The sequence below is a fragment of the Urocampus carinirostris genome, chromosome 3 (genome assembly GCF_059441175.1).
Source record: "Urocampus carinirostris isolate Australia breed hairy pipefish chromosome 3, RoL_Ucar_1.0, whole genome shotgun sequence".
NCBI classification, from domain to species: Eukaryota; Metazoa; Chordata; class Actinopteri; order Syngnathiformes; family Syngnathidae; genus Urocampus; species Urocampus carinirostris.
The window spans coordinates 61,724,937-61,742,624 of record NC_142351.1 but is presented as its reverse complement, the minus strand read 5'-3'; the positions used below and the strand labels follow the sequence as shown (position 1 = coordinate 61,742,624).

The 17,688-nt window shown below is 38.0% G+C and overlaps 2 protein-coding genes across 6 annotated transcripts in view; both read left to right on the top strand.

The window, feature by feature from the left end:
* LOC148370356 (mitochondrial carnitine/acylcarnitine carrier protein-like) overlaps nt 1-3,291 on the top strand; it is an 18,132-nt gene extending 14,841 nt beyond the window's left edge. For both annotated transcript variants that reach the window (XM_088332855.1, XM_088332856.1), the window contains 4 exons: nt 1,116-1,188; nt 1,250-1,359; nt 2,728-2,849; nt 2,924-3,291. In XM_088332855.1, coding sequence (XP_088188981.1) covers nt 1,116-1,188; nt 1,250-1,359; nt 2,728-2,849; nt 2,924-2,986 — 368 coding nt within the window. In that variant the 3' untranslated portion in view covers nt 2,987-3,291. The remainder of the gene's footprint in view (nt 1-1,115; nt 1,189-1,249; nt 1,360-2,727; nt 2,850-2,923) is intronic.
* Nucleotides 3,292-6,782: 3,491 nt separating this feature from the next.
* tafazzin (tafazzin, phospholipid-lysophospholipid transacylase) lies at nt 6,783-17,440 on the top strand. 4 transcript variants are annotated; one of them, XM_088332851.1, is made up of 11 exons: nt 6,786-7,009; nt 8,072-8,207; nt 9,459-9,587; nt 9,659-9,704; nt 10,977-11,062; nt 11,956-12,036; nt 14,763-14,804; nt 14,870-14,932; nt 16,472-16,524; nt 16,604-16,681; nt 16,762-17,440. In XM_088332851.1, exons 2-11 carry the CDS (start codon nt 8,099-8,101, stop codon nt 16,846-16,848), a joined length of 774 nt encoding a protein of 257 aa, XP_088188977.1. In that variant the 5' UTR covers nt 6,786-7,009; nt 8,072-8,098; the 3' UTR covers nt 16,849-17,440. The 4 variants fall into 4 exon arrangements, with proteins under 4 accessions (XP_088188980.1, XP_088188977.1, XP_088188978.1 ...); XM_088332852.1 differs by having other exon boundaries at nt 7,007-7,152; XM_088332853.1 differs by lacking the exon at nt 6,786-7,009 and adding an exon at nt 7,865-7,933.
* The last annotated feature ends 248 nt before the right edge of the window (nt 17,441-17,688 follow it).

The following is a 17,688-nucleotide window of genomic DNA, read 5'->3' as shown; positions in this document are numbered from 1 at the left end:
TATATATATATATATATATATAGAGGTATATATATATATATAGGTATATATATGTAGGTATATATGGGCAGCATGGCGGATGAGTGGTTAGCACGTCCGTGGCACAGTTCTGAGGTCATTGGATCAAATCCAGCGACCATCCTTCCTGTGTGGAGTTTGCATGTTCTCTCTGTGCTTGCATGGGTTTACTCCAGGCACTATAGTTTCCTCCCACATTCAAAAAACATGCAGTTCAGGTTAATTGGCTGGTCCAAATTGCCTCTAGGTGTGAATGAGCGAGTGAGTTGTCCGTCTCTGAGAGCCCTGAATACGATTTTGTTGTTTCAAAATACATATCAAACTACATGACAAAATGCACAACAAAATCCATGACAAGATACACGATAAAATAAATAACAAAATTGACTCTAGAAATAAATGAAAAAAAGCATAAATATATGAATAAATTGCTTTTAAGTAATATATTTAGGTATGATTTGATTTCTTTATGTGTTAACTTATTTACAGTATATGGCATATAGTTGTAGGTATTTGTTTATACATTTATCTTTACAGATGGTCTTACATAAAATACAGTATTCCGTTGCTTTTTGCGATTAAATCTGTTTCATGACCACACATATTAAGTGAATTTATAAATATATACAGTAAGTGTATAAAACTTAACGATATGACGCTTTTACTTGTCCACATTACTGCGCTCGTGCAGTTTCCCTCGTCCAGGTTTTTTTTGATGCAGCAAAGCACTGTGGGACTTGGAGTACAAAGACAAATGAAAATGCCAGCTTGACCGCTAAAACATCTCACTTATTTGTTGATTTCCCTAAGACATTTCTGTTTTATCTTCTATCCCCAAGGCAAATATGCCACGGCTGTATCTGTCCATATATAATGTAAGTCCATTCTCCTGGCTAGCAACATATTAGCACAACAGCAAACAGTTCTCAAATTGGTCTGAGTGTACTGGGCTTGTAAAGTAACACATAATTCCATGGAATACGTATTTATCAGAGGAACCTATTTTTTAAACATAATCCGCAGATGAGAAATTCAAACTGTTAAATGCAGAGAAATATTAAACAAACATTTTATAAATCTGCTTTTCTTCATTCTAGATGTGCCTTCCAATGGGCTCTACTTCCTCACATATGAATATCTGAAAAACTTTTTGACTCCAGAAGGCCAAAGGTATCTGCGTGAGAATATGAATTGTGAGCTGACCTTCTCAGAGTTTGCTTACGTCTTTTAGCGTTTCCCAGCTTGGTTCTGCCTACATCCTGCTTGCCGGCGGCGTGGCCGGACTCTTAAACTGGACCATCGCGCTACCCCCGGATGTCCTCAAGTCCAACTTTCAGACAGGTGACAAACCGATTGCAGTTACCCCGGATTACTTGAAAATCCATCTAAAAGAGGATGTGGAAAGTCCACTCTATAAAATAACAATCAGTCTCATAATTTTGAAGTTTGGTTAAAGAGGGAGACGCAGTTGCTTGGGAGGCTTTGATCGAGAGAGCGAGGCACATGAGACGAGGACTCATCCTTGAAAAGCTTTTAAAGCAACCTGGTGACATCATCGATCCCTGGAGGCGTGTCATTCGAACCTGCAGCGTGACTTCCTCTGAGGGGAAGCTACTAGAAACTTTCTTTGTTAAACTATTGTTTACGCCAAAATGGGGCCAATTTCATCAAACACACCATATTATAAAATCAGAGATTGCATAGATTGCAAACCTATATGTGTTCCCCATATTTTACGTTTTTTCATCATTTCAAATTGAGTACTTTTTTTATACAGGAAAACATTTTTTTTTTTTTTTTTTAAAAAAGTGCAAACTCGTCTTGCCCATTTCGGCTCTAATACCGATTCTCTCAGAGTCTCGGTCACAGGCAGCAGGCGACAACGTCATAGTAGATTGCTAATATTGTCGCGGTATTCTACATAGTCTTTTTTTGCAATTGGCAGAGGTTGAAAGGTATGAATTTGAGAGACTGTTCCATAATAAAATGGAAGCACTTACTGTACACTTAAAATGAACGTTACTGTGACATTAAATTATTGTACACACAAAAAAATTACACTCTTTTTTGCCTGTCGTAGTTTGTATTCGCATACAAGAACACTTTATACTGGCAGTGAGCAGTCATTAGCAGTAAGTGGTAGCCTCTGGGAGTACTCGTAAACTGGATTTTCCTTTGTATAGCGAGCAAAAGCAACAGCTTCTTTCCCAGGGCCATCACCACCATAATCAAGCGCACAAAACTGTGAAAACGTATGTTGCCACTTTTTTTTATTTTTTTCAATTGTTCTTGTTTTTGTTTCTGCTATCTAATGATATTGCATGATATCAGTGACAATAAAGACAATTCAATTCAATATTTTTGTTGCAAATAAACCTCATTTACTGAGAATCTCGAGGTCAGAGGAACTCTTATAAAGACGTACCACTGAACTCAAAGGTCGAGAAATGTATATTTATTACGCTATTCATTAGCTTCACCTTAAAGGAGCTGACTTAATTGTCACCATCTAGTTGCTACAGATACCAAAAGAAAACAAAAAGCTTTGCAAAAAAGAGAAGGAAAAATTGTGCAGTTTGGTCACTTTAAGTCCCGTAGTTTCAATTCTTCCTTGTGCTTTTAATCACTCGTTTTCAGTTGTATTACTAGTTACAGCTAGTGATCAAATGATATGCACCATCCCTTTAAAGACTTTTTCTATGTTTGCAGCTGCAGACGACAAGTACAGAGGCCTGGTGGACGTTTTGAGGACGTTACTTAGAGAAGAGGGAGCAAAAGCGCTCTATAAGGGCTTCAACGCCGTCTTCCTCAGAGCCTTTCCCGCCAACGCCGTACGCATTTTTTTCCTTTTCGCACCATTTTGCTGATGAAACCACATTCATAAATTTTTCTTTCCCTCATGCAGGCTTGTTTTTTAGGCTTTGAAGTGGCCTTAAGGGGTTTGAACTGGTTGGCACCAGACTGGTAACCTGCCAGCTTCTGCAGACGTAAAAGTGCTGGGATCGTGCAACATCCTTATTTTCAATTACATTTATCCGGAGCCAGGAAATTCGATAACATTTTCAAAAATCTATTTTACCCACAGTTCCAAAAATGTTTGTATTATGTGACCATTGATATACATTGGTGTGCAGTTCCGTTTTTCTTTGTTATTACATATTTGTCTTTTTTTTTTGTTTGACTTTGTAGAATTTAAAGAAAATAATTGGTGCTGAATTATTTAGTGCATGCACATTGTTTTAAATGCTCTCAATAAATTTATTGTGAATTTGACACTAGTTTTTTTTATAATTTTTTGTAATCGCTTAACAAAAGATATTAAGATTATTCTGAATGCAGACAAGATAGCTAGTAGAAAAGCAAGTAGAATATAATGAAAAACGAAAACACCTGTGAGTGTTCACCTAGCATCCACTCCGAAAAATAAAAGCGCTCTCTCTTCCAAGTTCGTGTGTAAACTTTCTATATTGTCCATGTCCATACTATCTCCAGTGCGCTAATAACTGTGACATTTTTATTGTTTAATATCTTGTGCATCCGTTCAGTGTGGTTGGTGTAAAGTGTAAAAAAGAGGCAAGCCGTTTCTTTTGAAATAAAAGTAGAATAAGAAAGCTTGACGCAATTGAGAAAATGGTCAGAATGCTTTTATTCGGCCACTTTTTACCACTGAGGAGGACCTCTTGAAGTGCATCTTGCAAAAGTAAGTTTAACTCAACTTTATTCATCTTTATAGAGCATATAATTTCATCAAATGTTTATTTTTTAGTTCAAAACAATACAGGTTACTTATACAAGTCTTAAACATACTTATATAAACCTTCCATCCCTCCATCCATCCATTATCTGCACCGCTTATCCTCAGTGGGGTCGCGGGGGTGCTGGAGCCCATCCCAGCTATCTTCGGGCAGAGGGCAGGGAACACCCTGAACCAATGTTCCCTCTAAGCTGCGCGCGTGCGCAATCGCGCACTGCCCGCACATTCTTAGCGCACAAGAAAATCTATTCAGCGCAATATTCCCTCCAAGCTGCGTGTGTGCGCAATTGCGCACTACCCAGAGCTTTTCTGCGCACAAGAAAATCTAGCCAGCTCACAAAATGAGGGCTCGAAATTGCTAATTAAGAAGCGAATTAAGTCAAAGTTACAATGCATGAAGGTAAAAATACATGGGTTCCCCTGACGTTGTGTTCTAAATGCGGTATTTGGAAGTCAAGGTCGAAGTAGAACGAAGTTGAGTAGTTTTTCGAGAACCGGCTTCTTCGGCTCGGCTCGCTAAAAGGAACCGGTTCTTTCGGGTCCTAAACGGCTCTTCAGGTTGTTTGTGCTTCTTTCATCCCTGTATGACCAAATATTATGTAAAATTATGCACAAAATGACTTAAAGGAAGGGGGAATAGAACAAAAAAGAAAAAAAATAGTGAAAAGCTGAGAAAAAAAGAATCAAAAGGAAGAGAAAAAAGAAGGAAAAATTCAGAAAAAAGCCAGAAAAAAAAGAAAAGAAAGAAACAAAGGAATTTTAAAAAATATATAGAAAAAACAGGGAAAAAGAAGAAAAAGTTTGTGTTGCATTCAAATAATTTTCAATTATATCAAGTCAATCTTGTTGCCAACATTATACTTCCACTAAAAAATGTGATTAAATACAGTTGTGTATCGTGCAACCGACCAACTAAGTCCCCAAAAATGTATTATGCGACAAAAGATACCAGGAAAAAAAGGAAATGGAAATCTTGTGAAAGAATTGTTTTAAAAACAAATGACGTTTGTAGGCCATACAACCTTTGCAATAATACATTAGTCAATTCATTCAAAAGTGAAAACATGTTTTGCATTGTTGGAAACTCAGCAAAATGTAACGTGATGTCAGGTTTTGGACATGTTTGATAATGACTTAGTTGCCACACTTGGGATTGCTGTTGCTCACTGTTGTTTCAAGCGTTGCTCAGCGACTTTGTGTGAACGCTCAGACCCGTGGAAAATTAGAGGGAACATTGCCCTGAACTGGTTGCCAGCCAGTCGCAAGGCACACAGAGACAGACAAATCACTTGCTCATTCACAACTAGGGACAATTTGGAGTGGACAATTAACCTGACATGCATATTTTTGGAATGTGGTAGGAAACCGGAGTCCCCGGAGGAAACCCACGCAAGCACGGGGAGAACATGCAAACACCACACAGGAGGTTCGATCTCATGACCTCAGAACTGTGCCGCACACGCGCTAACCACTGCGCCGCCGTGCTGGCCCTATATAAACCTTAAACATATAAAATATATATCACTGAAGAAACTTACGAAAAAAATCAACTTAAGAACGATTGTCCGGAACCTATCTCGTTCGTAAGTAGGGCAGCGTCTGTATCTCCTAATGCTTCAAAAGAAAAGGTGAATTGGTGAATGCATCAACCAACTTTATGGTTTACTGCTGATTATAATTTTATTTTATTGTTAACTGTTCAATTTTTTGCCCTGAAGTGTAAGGATACATTTGTTGCTGGTTAGGTTCAATAAAAATTACAAGGTTCTGTCACGGGGCAGCACGGCGGCACAGTGGTTAGCGCATGGGCGGCACAGTTCATGTCTTGGGAACCTCCTGCGTGGGTTCAAATCCAGCTCCAGACTTGTGCGGAGTTTGTATGTTCTCCCCGTGCTTGCATGGGTTTCCTCCGGGCACTTCGGTTTCCTCCCACATTCCCCCCAAAAAAACCCCCAAAAAACCAAAAACATGGATTTCAGGTGAATTGACCGGTCCAAATTGTCCCTAGGTGTGAATGACCGAGTGAGTTGTCTGTCCCCATGTGCCCTGCGATTGACTGGCAACCAGTTCAGGGTGTCCCCTGCCCACTGCCCAATGATTGCTGGGAAGGGCTCCAGCACCCCCGCAACCCTACTCAGGATAAGCGGTGTAGCTAATGAGATGAGATGAGATGAGGTTCTATCACACAACTACCTGTTTTTCTCTATTCAACAGGCTCCAATACTCCTCAATTCTTTGACATAAAACATATTTTTAAAGTAACGGAAATAGCTATTTTCCCTGGGACCGCGTTACTTTTACTATGGAGTAACTCAGTTCCTTACTCAGTCACTTTTTGGAAGAAGTAGTGAGCAACTAAAACTAGGGTCGTAATTATCTCAGGAGGTAGAGCACTTGTTTTGGGATCAAGAGGTAGCAGTTTCAATTCCCAGCTTGTCCGTGTTATATGCCGAAGTGTCCTTGGGCAAGACACTGAATCCCTAATGCCCCCGATAGCAGGTAGTTTCCTTGCATGTCTGACGCTGCTATTGGTTAGTTAGTGTGTTAAAGGGAAAGGCGTGAAGCACATTGTAAAGTGCTGTGGGAAGTCTTCATTGACTTGAAAATTGCTATATATAAATACAGACCATTTACATTTGACTACAGTACTTTACTTTTTTTGAAGTGTTTTTTAATCGTTTTTTTTTTGTTTGAGCTATTATCAAATAATCACATAAATTATGCTATATGGTGGCATGAGTAAGATAGAGCTTACAGACATTAGGGTAAGTCAGCTTGTCGAAGAAAAAATGAATAAAGAGTGGTTAACGTTTCAAGTGTCCTTTGTTCGTCCCCATTTTGATTGAAGAGTGTTTTTAATTTTTTTTTTTTTTTTTTAATATCAATCCAATAATTTGTATAATGTGACACCTGGGCAATGTAACCTTGCTTTTATCCTTTTCGAGTAAAACTACCGTACCCACAATCCAAAATACTACAACACTTCTGGGTCATGTTAGCAAGTGTCTTTTGTGTGTCCCAAGTAATTTATTATTTAACTGTTGCTATTATTATTGTTATTTTAAAGTCTAAACTTTTGTCAAACGACAACATTAATTATCTGTATAACGTGATATACCTGACCACTGTAACGTTGCCCTTTTCGTTTCGAGTAAAAAACTACAGTACCCACAAACAAGAAAGCAACTTCCACTTCCAGGTTATGTTAGCTTGTCAAGAGGGAAAAAGTCAAGACGGGTAAATGTTTTAAATGTGTTTTTTGTGTTTCCCCCGGTCATGCTTTTAATTGATAATATTTTTATGTTGGCTACATTACTCAACTTAACTTCACTGTTATTCGGAATGTTGTGTCGGGAAGGTTAACTGGGTAATTTCGTTTGGTAAGCAAAAATAGTTTGACTTAAACAACTCCGAAACTCCAATTCATAGCATGAGATACTTTATGGACTACATGTGTTATAATATTGTGCAGTACTAAACACCGTTTTTCGGTCGCGTGTTTTGTGGTGTACTCATTGCACGTTAATGTATATGCAGTGTTTATTTTTTAATACTAATTGGGTGTGGAATCCCAAATCACACATATTGCTGAATGACGAAAAGAGCACAATTTATGGCTTCAAGTAAAACGTGAAATCGACGTAGTCGATTAATTCAAAACTTGGACCTCAATGCAGCTGCTTTTAGCAAGCAAATGCTACTTTTTTACACCAGTCTAGTTTAATTCTTAAAAGTTGCGTCTCCCGTTGTCATTTATTACTATTGTTATTCAACACTCCGAAGACAACTACATTATGTTTTGGGAGGACTTAATTTCTATTTTGAAGAAAAATCCACATACATTTTAAGGAACATGATATGTTGTTCCATAATATTAGTTTAAGAAACTACACCATCGATGATTCCCGATTAATCAGTTATCCCTTGTTGTGTCTCGCAGAACAGCTAAACAAGGCAGTTTAAGATCAACTGTTATTTTTGTAAAATTAGATTTGTCTTATTGTCCTTCATAAATAAATTTTGAACATAGAACTTTAGTTCAACAGTAAGGACCATTATTTTACCCAGGAAGTTTCATGCGGATCTTTGCAGGGCAAAGGTACATCGATCTCAAACATTGGCTTGTGAATTTTGAGACCTGCCGAACTAATGAGCGCAAATGTAGGATCCATATCAAATTTGCACAAGTCACACTAACATGAAGATTTCATATTACGGCAAATAAAGAATTGTCTTTTGGGCTTCAAATAGCCAATGGGCGCCGAAAACCCTGATCTAGATCCTATCTTATGTTTCAAGTGGATGTAGTGTGTGAAGAGAGCCGTGATGCCACTGGAGGTCAAGTGGCCGTTCCCCCGGTGCCCGACTTTGGCGTGGAGGCTCTCTGGCTCGCTTATCATGGGCTTGGTGGGTTCCTACTCCTACTTGTGGACCAGTAAGTTGCACACACCGGTTCTCACAACGCATTGTAAAAGCTGTTAAAACTCCCAGGAAAGGTCAGTTTAGGAACATTTGGAATTTTTCAACTTTGGATATCTTTGTCAAAGTTGTAACATTTTACTAAACAATTAACAATTTAATTGAAAAACAATGATGTTAAGTGTTGAGTTAAACTTTGCTAAGCCCAGGTTTGTGCTTGTGCATTGAATTACACTAGACCCCTGGGATAAGGCCTCGCAACATTTTCACTTTAAGGTGTGGAATACGATGTTTTTTGGACCCTCGTTACGGCATTTCCCTCAGTATAGCAAGCAACATAATATTTTGCATACCTAAAAGCCAAAAAATTCAAACTGTTAGTGCCCAAAATGAGTTACATCTTTGCCTGCTGTTGGTTGACATAATCTAAAATGCTGGTTTGCTATTGGTATGTAAAGGATCATGAAATACAAATGTGCTGGAGGATGAAATATCTCCCACCATGCCTTTCACTTTCTTCATTCAGAATATCATGTGCTTCTTAAAGACTTTTCAAGTCAGTGATACGATACTGTATTTTTTCATAGTGTATTAATTTATTGTGGGTCCAAAGCAGTGATGGTAAAGGGAGAGTCAAAAACATGATAACTATAGAAGCACTATATAAATGCAGATCATTTCATTTCAAGTCCAGAGGGCACACGAATCGCTACACCTGCTAAATTGCATGGCAGTAACCAATGGACGATTGGGACTAAAAATGAGGCAATTCAAGCAAACAAATTTTCTGAGAGCATAACAATCCTCACAAGTGGAAAGTTTAGAATTGGTTTCATTTAGGATTCGCGGCCACCCACCCCCACTATGCATCCACCTGCTACTCCGTTTGACCAGCTCAAGTCAGATCACATCAAAGGCAAATCAAATATAATTTTCCCTTTCCATGCATATGTATTTGTAATGTTATGTAATCCTATACACGTACATTACACAAGTCAAGTGAAATCATATTCTTTTGAATAGCCTTCAATCACAAGTTTCAAAGTAGTACTGTATGCACAACAGTATTTACCATTTGGCTATTTTCATAGTTTTACCTGGGGTACCTGGGGTTCAGAACACATTAGCTCATTACTATAGGGTTCTATTCCCTGCTGTATGGAAATTTCACTTTGCAACTGCTACCTCGGGACAGATTAATGCTGTATACTGTAATCCTAAATCTTCATAAATGTTTGCCATCCAAACCTTGTCTGTGCTGTCATAGAGCACCTGAACTGCCTCAGGGTGCACAACCAGGAGGTGCTCCTGGAGCTGATCGACCAGCGACCATCTGACACGCCCCTCATCACGCTTTCTAATCACCAGTCCTGCATGGACGACCCGCACATTTGGGGTAAGGCTTCACCTGGAAGCACCGTCGATGCATCAGGAAAGTCAAATAAAATTTGTGTTTGTGTGCGGTAGGTCTCCTGAAACTCAGACATTTGTGGAACTTCCAAAAAATGAGATGGTAAGAACAACTTCAGTGTAGTTATCTAAAATTTTAATACGGGACAAACGTTTTTGTATGGACTGTTTATATTTAATCTTAATTTATAAATCCGTTACAGTTTATTACATTGTAATAACATGAGCGAAAGCTAATTTTGTTCTGTGGTGAGACTCTTATCAGAAAACAGTCAGTAGCTTTGTTTACATTACTTTGCAAAATCCTGTCACTAAATAAAGTATTGTGTTTATCATTTTGAAAAATAAGACACATTTTTAGGCATGTATGTACAGTATGTTTTCGACCCCGCCAGCCAATAACAGATGTCAGTTTGTATACTGTCCCCCAACCTCCCCCAATTTTTTAATTTTTTTTTATTTAGAAATTTATGCATGTTACTTGTACACCTGAAAGAAAAGCCATCGTTTAAGGTTTCCAGTTCGAATTACAGGTGCAACAATTAATCGATTAATCATGGAAAGTGGGCCAAATGTAGTTCGTCACATCATTTTGTGAATTTAAAATGTTTTGAGCGGCTATATATAGAAATGGGTCAAAAGTGTCCATTGTATTTTTTGCTTTATTTTGGATATATCATATAACTATATGTCGCTACATATTTGTTAATGCAACTGTATTTTTTGTGAATTGAACAAGTAATTAATTATCGTTTTACATTCAGGATAAGTTACTTTTATTTTACACGGCATTTAATTGCATATAGTTACATTTATAAGTTAAGACCTGCAGAAGCCAGCTATTACGGTGATGTGGCCCTCAGTGGAAAGGAGTTTGACACCCCTGAGTTGGAAAATTAATCGTCAACCATCTAATTAAGTGATTGTTCTTAACTGGAACGTTCCCCAAAGTAAATATTGACAGTTTTTTTTTTTACTGTCTTCCATTGTAGAAGAATTTTTGTGTGTCTGTTGTGTAAAAACAAAACAAAATGGCATGAAATGTAGTGCCACATATTAGTCAAATTAATATTTCAAGAAATCTACTATAGGTCTGAGGATGTTTTATTTAATTTATCTATTGTTTTAAAAGTATTGCCCAATCTAAAGTGTGAAAATGGCAATTATGTTTTGAAAAGGAACAATTCATTGACGGATGCTTTTAACCCAAACTGGTGATTTTATTCCAATAATTTAGAGAATAATGATTAAAACATTTGCTTATTAACTAAACCAGTAACTGAATAATATATTTCAAAATAATGGAAATATAAGTCAGATTAAAATAATTGTTGCAGCACTAGTGTAAAGTGAGTTTGATTTGATTTTGGAACAGGACCCCAACGGCATCAGACATCTGCTTCACAAGAGAGTTGCACTCCCGCTTCTTCAGCAAAGGGAAATGCGTTCCTGTTATTAGAGGTGGGTAATAACCAGTGTTGGATGCGTGACTGAAAAACTGAAATTAGTTACCATTACTATATACTTCATTTAAAAAGTAATTAATTTTGCATACTCTGAAAATAACTGTATGGTTAGAAATTACCATGTATATACCTGCATATGGGCAGCACGGCGGCACAGTGGTTAGCGCGTGTGTGGCACAGTTCTGGGTCTTGTTTGTTTTCTGAGAATCTACTGCACCTACTGGTAACTTTTCTAGCATGTAACTAGAAAAAATATACTAAAAAACGGATATTCTGGTTTGTCACTTTGCACTGTTATTATTTTGGACAGCACTGTAGATATAGATAGCTGAGGTATTGCAATCGTAATTTTACAAATAAATGGACCAAAATTCAGCACACTTTTATCATAAATTCCGTGCTCATGTTTTCTTGATTGGTCTCCCGTTGGATTGTTATTCTTTAATAAGCCATGCCCCATCTACATGTGCCTTTCGTTTGCCACTAGTAACACACCATCAAATATGTGTGTATAGGCTGATCCCCGAATTAGAGAGTATATCTCCATTAAGAGAAACTCAGCATCCTCATACTCTGTGTTTTAGACCGTCACCTTTTGGTTTAATATAAACATACTTGACTCACAGTGCCCTTGGCTGGTGGATGAAGCGCTTTATGTTACAACGTAAGAGATATGGGCGTATTCAGTGATAAAGGGAAACCCATTCATGATCTGCACAAAATAAAATAGCTTAAAAAAGCTGTAACTCACCATGTAAATTTTAATAAAAATGTATTACAGTACGCGTTACAGAGAAAGGTAATTGCGTTCCAGGAACGCCTTATAAGTAACGGGTTAGGTGTAACACCAAACGTTTTAGACCGTTGATATTTTACTGCTTTTTTTAGGTGATGGCGTTTACCAGAAAGGAATGGATTTCATCCTGGAGAAGCTGAATGGAGGGGAGTGGGTGCACATTTTTCCTGAAGGTAGGACTAAAATAAATTCAATTAGTTTTTTTCTTGTTTTCTCCCTAGAAAATTGCGCACTTCAGCGACGTTACAACGTGAGTGATATGGGTGTATTCAGTGATAAATATGGACTTTGGCGCCGAAGTGTGTCACACAAGTAAAAGTACTGTTACTTCAGAATAATAAAACTCAAGTAGAAGTAAAAAGTAGTCATCCAAATAATTACTTGAGTAAAAGTGAGTGCATGGGTGCTGATCCTCCACAATAAAAGGAAAAAAAAAGAATTAATGACTGACATTTTATGCCCAAATTTCGGGTCGGGGCCCAAGCTCGTACTTCTACTTGGGACCCGTAGTGAAGAAATACAGGACAAAAAATACAGTATTTTATTGACAACTTGTCAAAAGTCTTTATGAAGCACACGAGATTTTGAATTGAACGAAGAGAGAAGTGTTGGAGGATACATTTTCTTGATGCCGTGACGCAAACCAATTGCAGTCCAGCATTTTTAATGACATTGACAAATAACAGACAGGCTTAGAAAAGTAACTCAGCATGAGCACGAACGCCACAAAGTTTGAATTTTATACTTTTTGGGCATGTAAAATACTTTATCGTATGGTGGGGAATGTTGTAAAGTGGATACAAAAAATAGCTTTTTCCACTTTATAAAGTGAAAAAATAAGGCGGAGATGCTATACTTTGGAAAAAATAAAAAGGGAAATTATATCAGTAATTTTTCTTAGTATACCCATTTAAATTAACTTAGTATTGAAATATAATAAGCAAATCAAGGAAAACATTTTTTGACAGAATATACTACAACTAATGTAATATTTTTGGTTGGGAAGCTTTTCTGATTTTTATCATATAATGGGATAAGAATAAATGTTTTGCAGTATGATTTGTTATTTTTGTGGGTTTTATACAAACTCATTGCTAGTTATATGCCAAAGCAATTCATATCCCAGAAAATATGGTTTATAACCTTAAAATAAAACCCCTAGCAAGAAGTATGGATCATCATTCTTGGACAAGTACTCAAACCAAAATTTTATTCTGTAGAACAAACTCAGATAAATGAAAAAGCATGAAAAAATACTTTTTTCAAAAGTGGAACTCCTTTCCATTCTGAATCACTAAAAGAAATGAATAAAAAACTTAGTGGTGGTCAGTAAATGCTACCTTAAAGCCCAAGCACAGGGAAAAAATATGGAATATATCCTGAGGAAAAAAATATGGAATCATGAAAAACAGACAAATAAATAACAATCAAAACATATCACTAGTAATTAGTTGCACCACCTTTGGCTTTTATGGCAGCTTGCTCTCTCTGAGGCATGGACTTGATAAGTGACAAACCGTATTCTTCATCAATCTGGTGCCAACTCTCTTTGATTGAAGTTGCAAGATCATCTTTGCAGATCACAGTATTGCTGTGGACATTTTTTTTCAATTTCCACCCCAGGTTTTCAGTTGGGTTGAGACCTGGGCTATTTGCAGGCCATGACATTGACTGGATGTGTCTTTCTCCAAGGAATGCTTTCACAGTTTTTGCTCTGTGGCATGATTCATTGCCATCTTGGAAAATGACTTCATCATCCCCAAACATTTTTTGAAGGAAAAAGAAAGCTGCCCAAAATGTCAACTTGTGCATTTATTGCAGATTTGACCACAGCCTTCTACCCAGTGCCTTTGTCTGACATGCAGCCCCATATCATTAAGGACTGTGGGAATTTAGATGTTTTTTTAAGGCAGTCCTCTTTGTAAATCTCACTGAAATGGCACCAAACATAAGTTCCAGCATCATCACATTGTCCAATGCAGATTCGTGACTCATCATTGAAGATAACCTTCATCTTGTCATCCATCCACAGTCCATGATTGCCTCTCCTGAGCACATTGCAATCTTGTTCTTTTGTGTTTAATCGTCAACGATGGTCTCCTTTTAGCCTTCCTATATGAAAATTCCATTCACTTTAGGCGATTTTGCACAGTTCTGTCACATACAATAACTCCAACTTTCTCCCATTTCCTCTTCATTTTTCTTGTCTATTTTCTGTTTTCAAGACATATGACCTCCAGTTGTTTATCTTGACGCCTACATGTCGTTTTGGGCCTACCAGTACGGTCGACTTTAACAACTTTCCCATACTGTTTGTATTTGGTTCAAATATTTGATACAGCCGACATCTTTGGCAACCATACGAGAAGAGTTACCTTCAAGAAGTTTGACAATCATGTCTCTGGTTTCAAGAGACATCTTTCTTGGTGGACCCATGATTCTTGCCAATCCACTCAGTCCAGGATCCCTCTAAGGTGTGATAACTGCAGTTTTTTACTGCTGACTAACGGGCAGACACAATCTAAGCCAGTTGCCCATTTAAGGTGAGGAAATTGACTTTTATTTCTACTCAAAAGGCACCGATTCCATTTTTTTCCCCTTAAAATTGAATAATTCCATATGTATTTCCCTGCACTTGCTCTATAGAAGTTACATTTACTGACCATTGGAATATTTTTTCTTAATTTATTTTAGTGTTTCTGAATGCCAATATGTTACACTCTCAATTTTTCTCATGTTTGTGATCGGAGTTTGTTTTACTGAACAAAATGTCTGAGTGAGGGCTTACCTAAGACTGGTGATTCCATACTTTTTGCTAGTGGTTGTATATGGCATAAAGATACACCAGTGGGTGCCACTGAGGGAATTTCTGGACTAAATCGTATTGTTCACTGAACAGGTAAAATCAACACAAGTGACGAATTCATCAGATTAAAATGGGGTAAGTTTATTATTCGCTTATGTTTAGAACATGTCACTCGGACAAACTAGTGAATTCTTTTTTAGGTGTTGGGCGTCTAATAGCAGAGTGCAACCTCAATCCCATCATCTTGCCACTCTGGCATGTAGGTAAGTGAGATGAAGGCAGGGCTAGGCAAATTTTTTGAGTTACGAGCTGCATTTGGTGTAAAAATGTCTCAGAAGGCGCCAGACCAGGAAGAAATATTGATTTGATTCAGGGTTAAATCCGATACCCCGCAAATACATGAGGAAAAAATGTTCTCGTATGTTTTTATGAATAAATTGACTGTAGTTGCAATCATCTACATCTAGATATTGTTGTTGATTTGATATTTGTTACTACATTCTGCAATATCTTGCTACTTTGGGTTTCGTACTTCACGGCCTCAGTGTATCTCTGGTTGAAAAATAATCCGTGATCCGTTATCCTTGATCGCAAATTGCTACGAGCGCAACAGGTAGAGTGCCTTTTGGTCAGGTCTGGTGGCTATTTTTTGCCGTTCTGTACTCAAATTAATTAAAAAAATTATATTTAAATCAGAAGCATAAACTGCACTTCTACAACTGCAATACATAATGCTGTAAGTGGGGACCAGAAGAAGGCACTTTTGTCAGAACGCTTGCCATTGTGGCCCGTCATGAATGAACTGGCCGTGATCTACTTTCCTCGAAGGCCTATTGCTCATGGCGCGGATCGGCAGTTTTCTCTGCCCTGGCGGCTCTTGTTTTGCCATAGCTGTTTTTCCGCATAAGTCTGTTATCTCCAATCTCGTATTGCTGAAAGCAGTCACCGGTGGAAGGCACTTTTGTTGGGAGGCGTGCCGTTATGGCCCACCTACAATGAAATGCACAGTTGTGGTTGCGATCCATTATCCGAAGTTGAATGTTGCTGAGAGTTGGGGTAGGGTGCTTTTTTTTTTGTTTGGGCAACTGAAGCGTGCCATAAGGCCCCGCCTAAAATGAACTGTAGTGTTCTGGCTGCAATCCATTATCCCAGTTGGACTATTGCTGCAAGCGGGGGTCTAAGTTACAAATTTGGCATTGGTGGCAGCTCTTTTTTTCCAAAATGATCCGCCTAAAATGAAACGATCCATTTTCCCTAAAAGCCAGCCCAAAAACTAAAAGCCAACCGAAAAAAATTCAAGCCCGACCCAATCCGACATTAAACCAATTAAATATCTTGATAAATGAAATAAAAATATAATAGGAAAAAAAGCAAGTGCAGAAAAACGCTTCACAAAGATATATATTTTGGGGACCCACATGAAGGGACACTGGAGACAAGCCAAAAAAAACCCCCCACATTATTCTTTTAGTATTCCTTTTTTTTTCACCACGTATTATCACTACAATTTTACCAATTTCGTTTGGCGACTTGGATGAAGAAGGCTGGCCCTCAAGCCAAGTTGGTCCACTGCTAGACTGGAGTCACTTTTCAATTACCCTCCTAAATGTTTATTTGGTCATCTAGAATTGTTGCAAGGTCCATTGATGTCGAATCATCTTAATAATAATACTGCCTATAAACATGGTACGAATAGGCCATCCAACAACCGTTTTAAGCATACACTATATTTTCTCTACTTTGTGAAAATAATTTCCGATATTGACTACATTTTAAGCTGACATCACCCTTTTTTATTACAGGCTTGAGCGATGTCCTTCCTAACATGAGCCCCTACATCCCTCGTATCGGCAAGGTAGGAACATATCGGAGTTCTCTCGCCTCTTCCAAGTCTGGAGGAGACATTCTCTGCTTAATCAGATGTGCTCTTCTAGAGGATCACCATTCTTGTGGGAAAACCCTTCGGTGTCAAGGATCTGGTGGAAAAACTTAAAGTAGACAACAAAAGCCAGGTGAGGCAAGTTTAGTCTTTAGTTTAGTCTTTGATGCTGTTTGGCATCAGAAACATTCATTTTCTCCCGTCTATTTGCAGTTGGAGATGAGGAAAACGCTGACTGACACCATACAGGTGGAATTCCGGCGACTGAAAGTTCAAGCTGAGGCACTTCACAAGTCATGAGCTGAATGCACGAGATGACAAAATTATGCGGGCAGCTACTTTGTGGCAGACAAATGGGAAATATTTTTATCAAAGCATTTTAGACCCGAACTCAATACTTCTGCTTTCACCTAGTCACTTCGTCTTGTTAATATTCTTCTCCCCCCTTCTACTTTTTCAGTGAAGGGAAGGTAATTATTCCTCTAAAAATTGGGAAATTACTAGAGACTAGGTAGAAGCATTGCCACTCTGGACCTATTTAAAGGGGGCTTGCGTCTCCACATGTGCTTTGCTGAGGAATGAGACAGTTTTTGTCTCCTTGTGAACAGACAATGCTAGAGCAAGGAGCCAAATGGAGGGGAAGAAGCAGTAACAGGATTGAGCCTTTGTGTGTGACCAGAACTCTACTTTTAAAACATGCAAATCATGGATTAAGCAATCTTGTCCGTGTTTGGACACCTATTGTATTTTCATTGTTTTATATATTTGAATTCTATCCTATTTTATCTCATCCCACTATATATCTTTATTTTTGAACACAACCCATAATTGAAAAACCAAGGCTGCACCTTTCCTGATCGTCATCAATGACAATAAATTTTTTGTATGTGGACCATTGTGTAATCTCTTTCCTCACAGCATAAAATAACTTAAGTGTAACCAAGTGAGTGTTTATGCTACTTGTTCGGCTTGTACTTTAATTGTAATCAAGATTCTAATGTATGTCTTTTGCTTTTAATTTTCTGAACACAAACTTCTGAATAAGGCTGCTAAAGATTTATCGGAACATTTACCTTCTGTGACAAATTCAGCCACATTGTGTCCATTGGTTTATTCCTGGCTCGGTTCCTGTATGTTGCT

Bases quoted from the DNA above. Each gene is read 5' to 3' on its own strand.
- tafazzin (XM_088332851.1), top strand. From the start codon at position 8,099: ATGCCACTGGAGGTCAAGTGGCCGTTCCCCCGGTGCCCGACTTTGGCG. The intron at 8,208-9,458 runs GTAAGTTGCACA...GTGCTGTCATAG, and splicing joins CTACTCCTACTTGTGGACCA to AGCACCTGAACTGCCTCAGG. The intron at 9,705-10,976 runs GTAAGAACAACT...ATTTTGGAACAG, and splicing joins AACTTCCAAAAAATGAGATG to GACCCCAACGGCATCAGACA.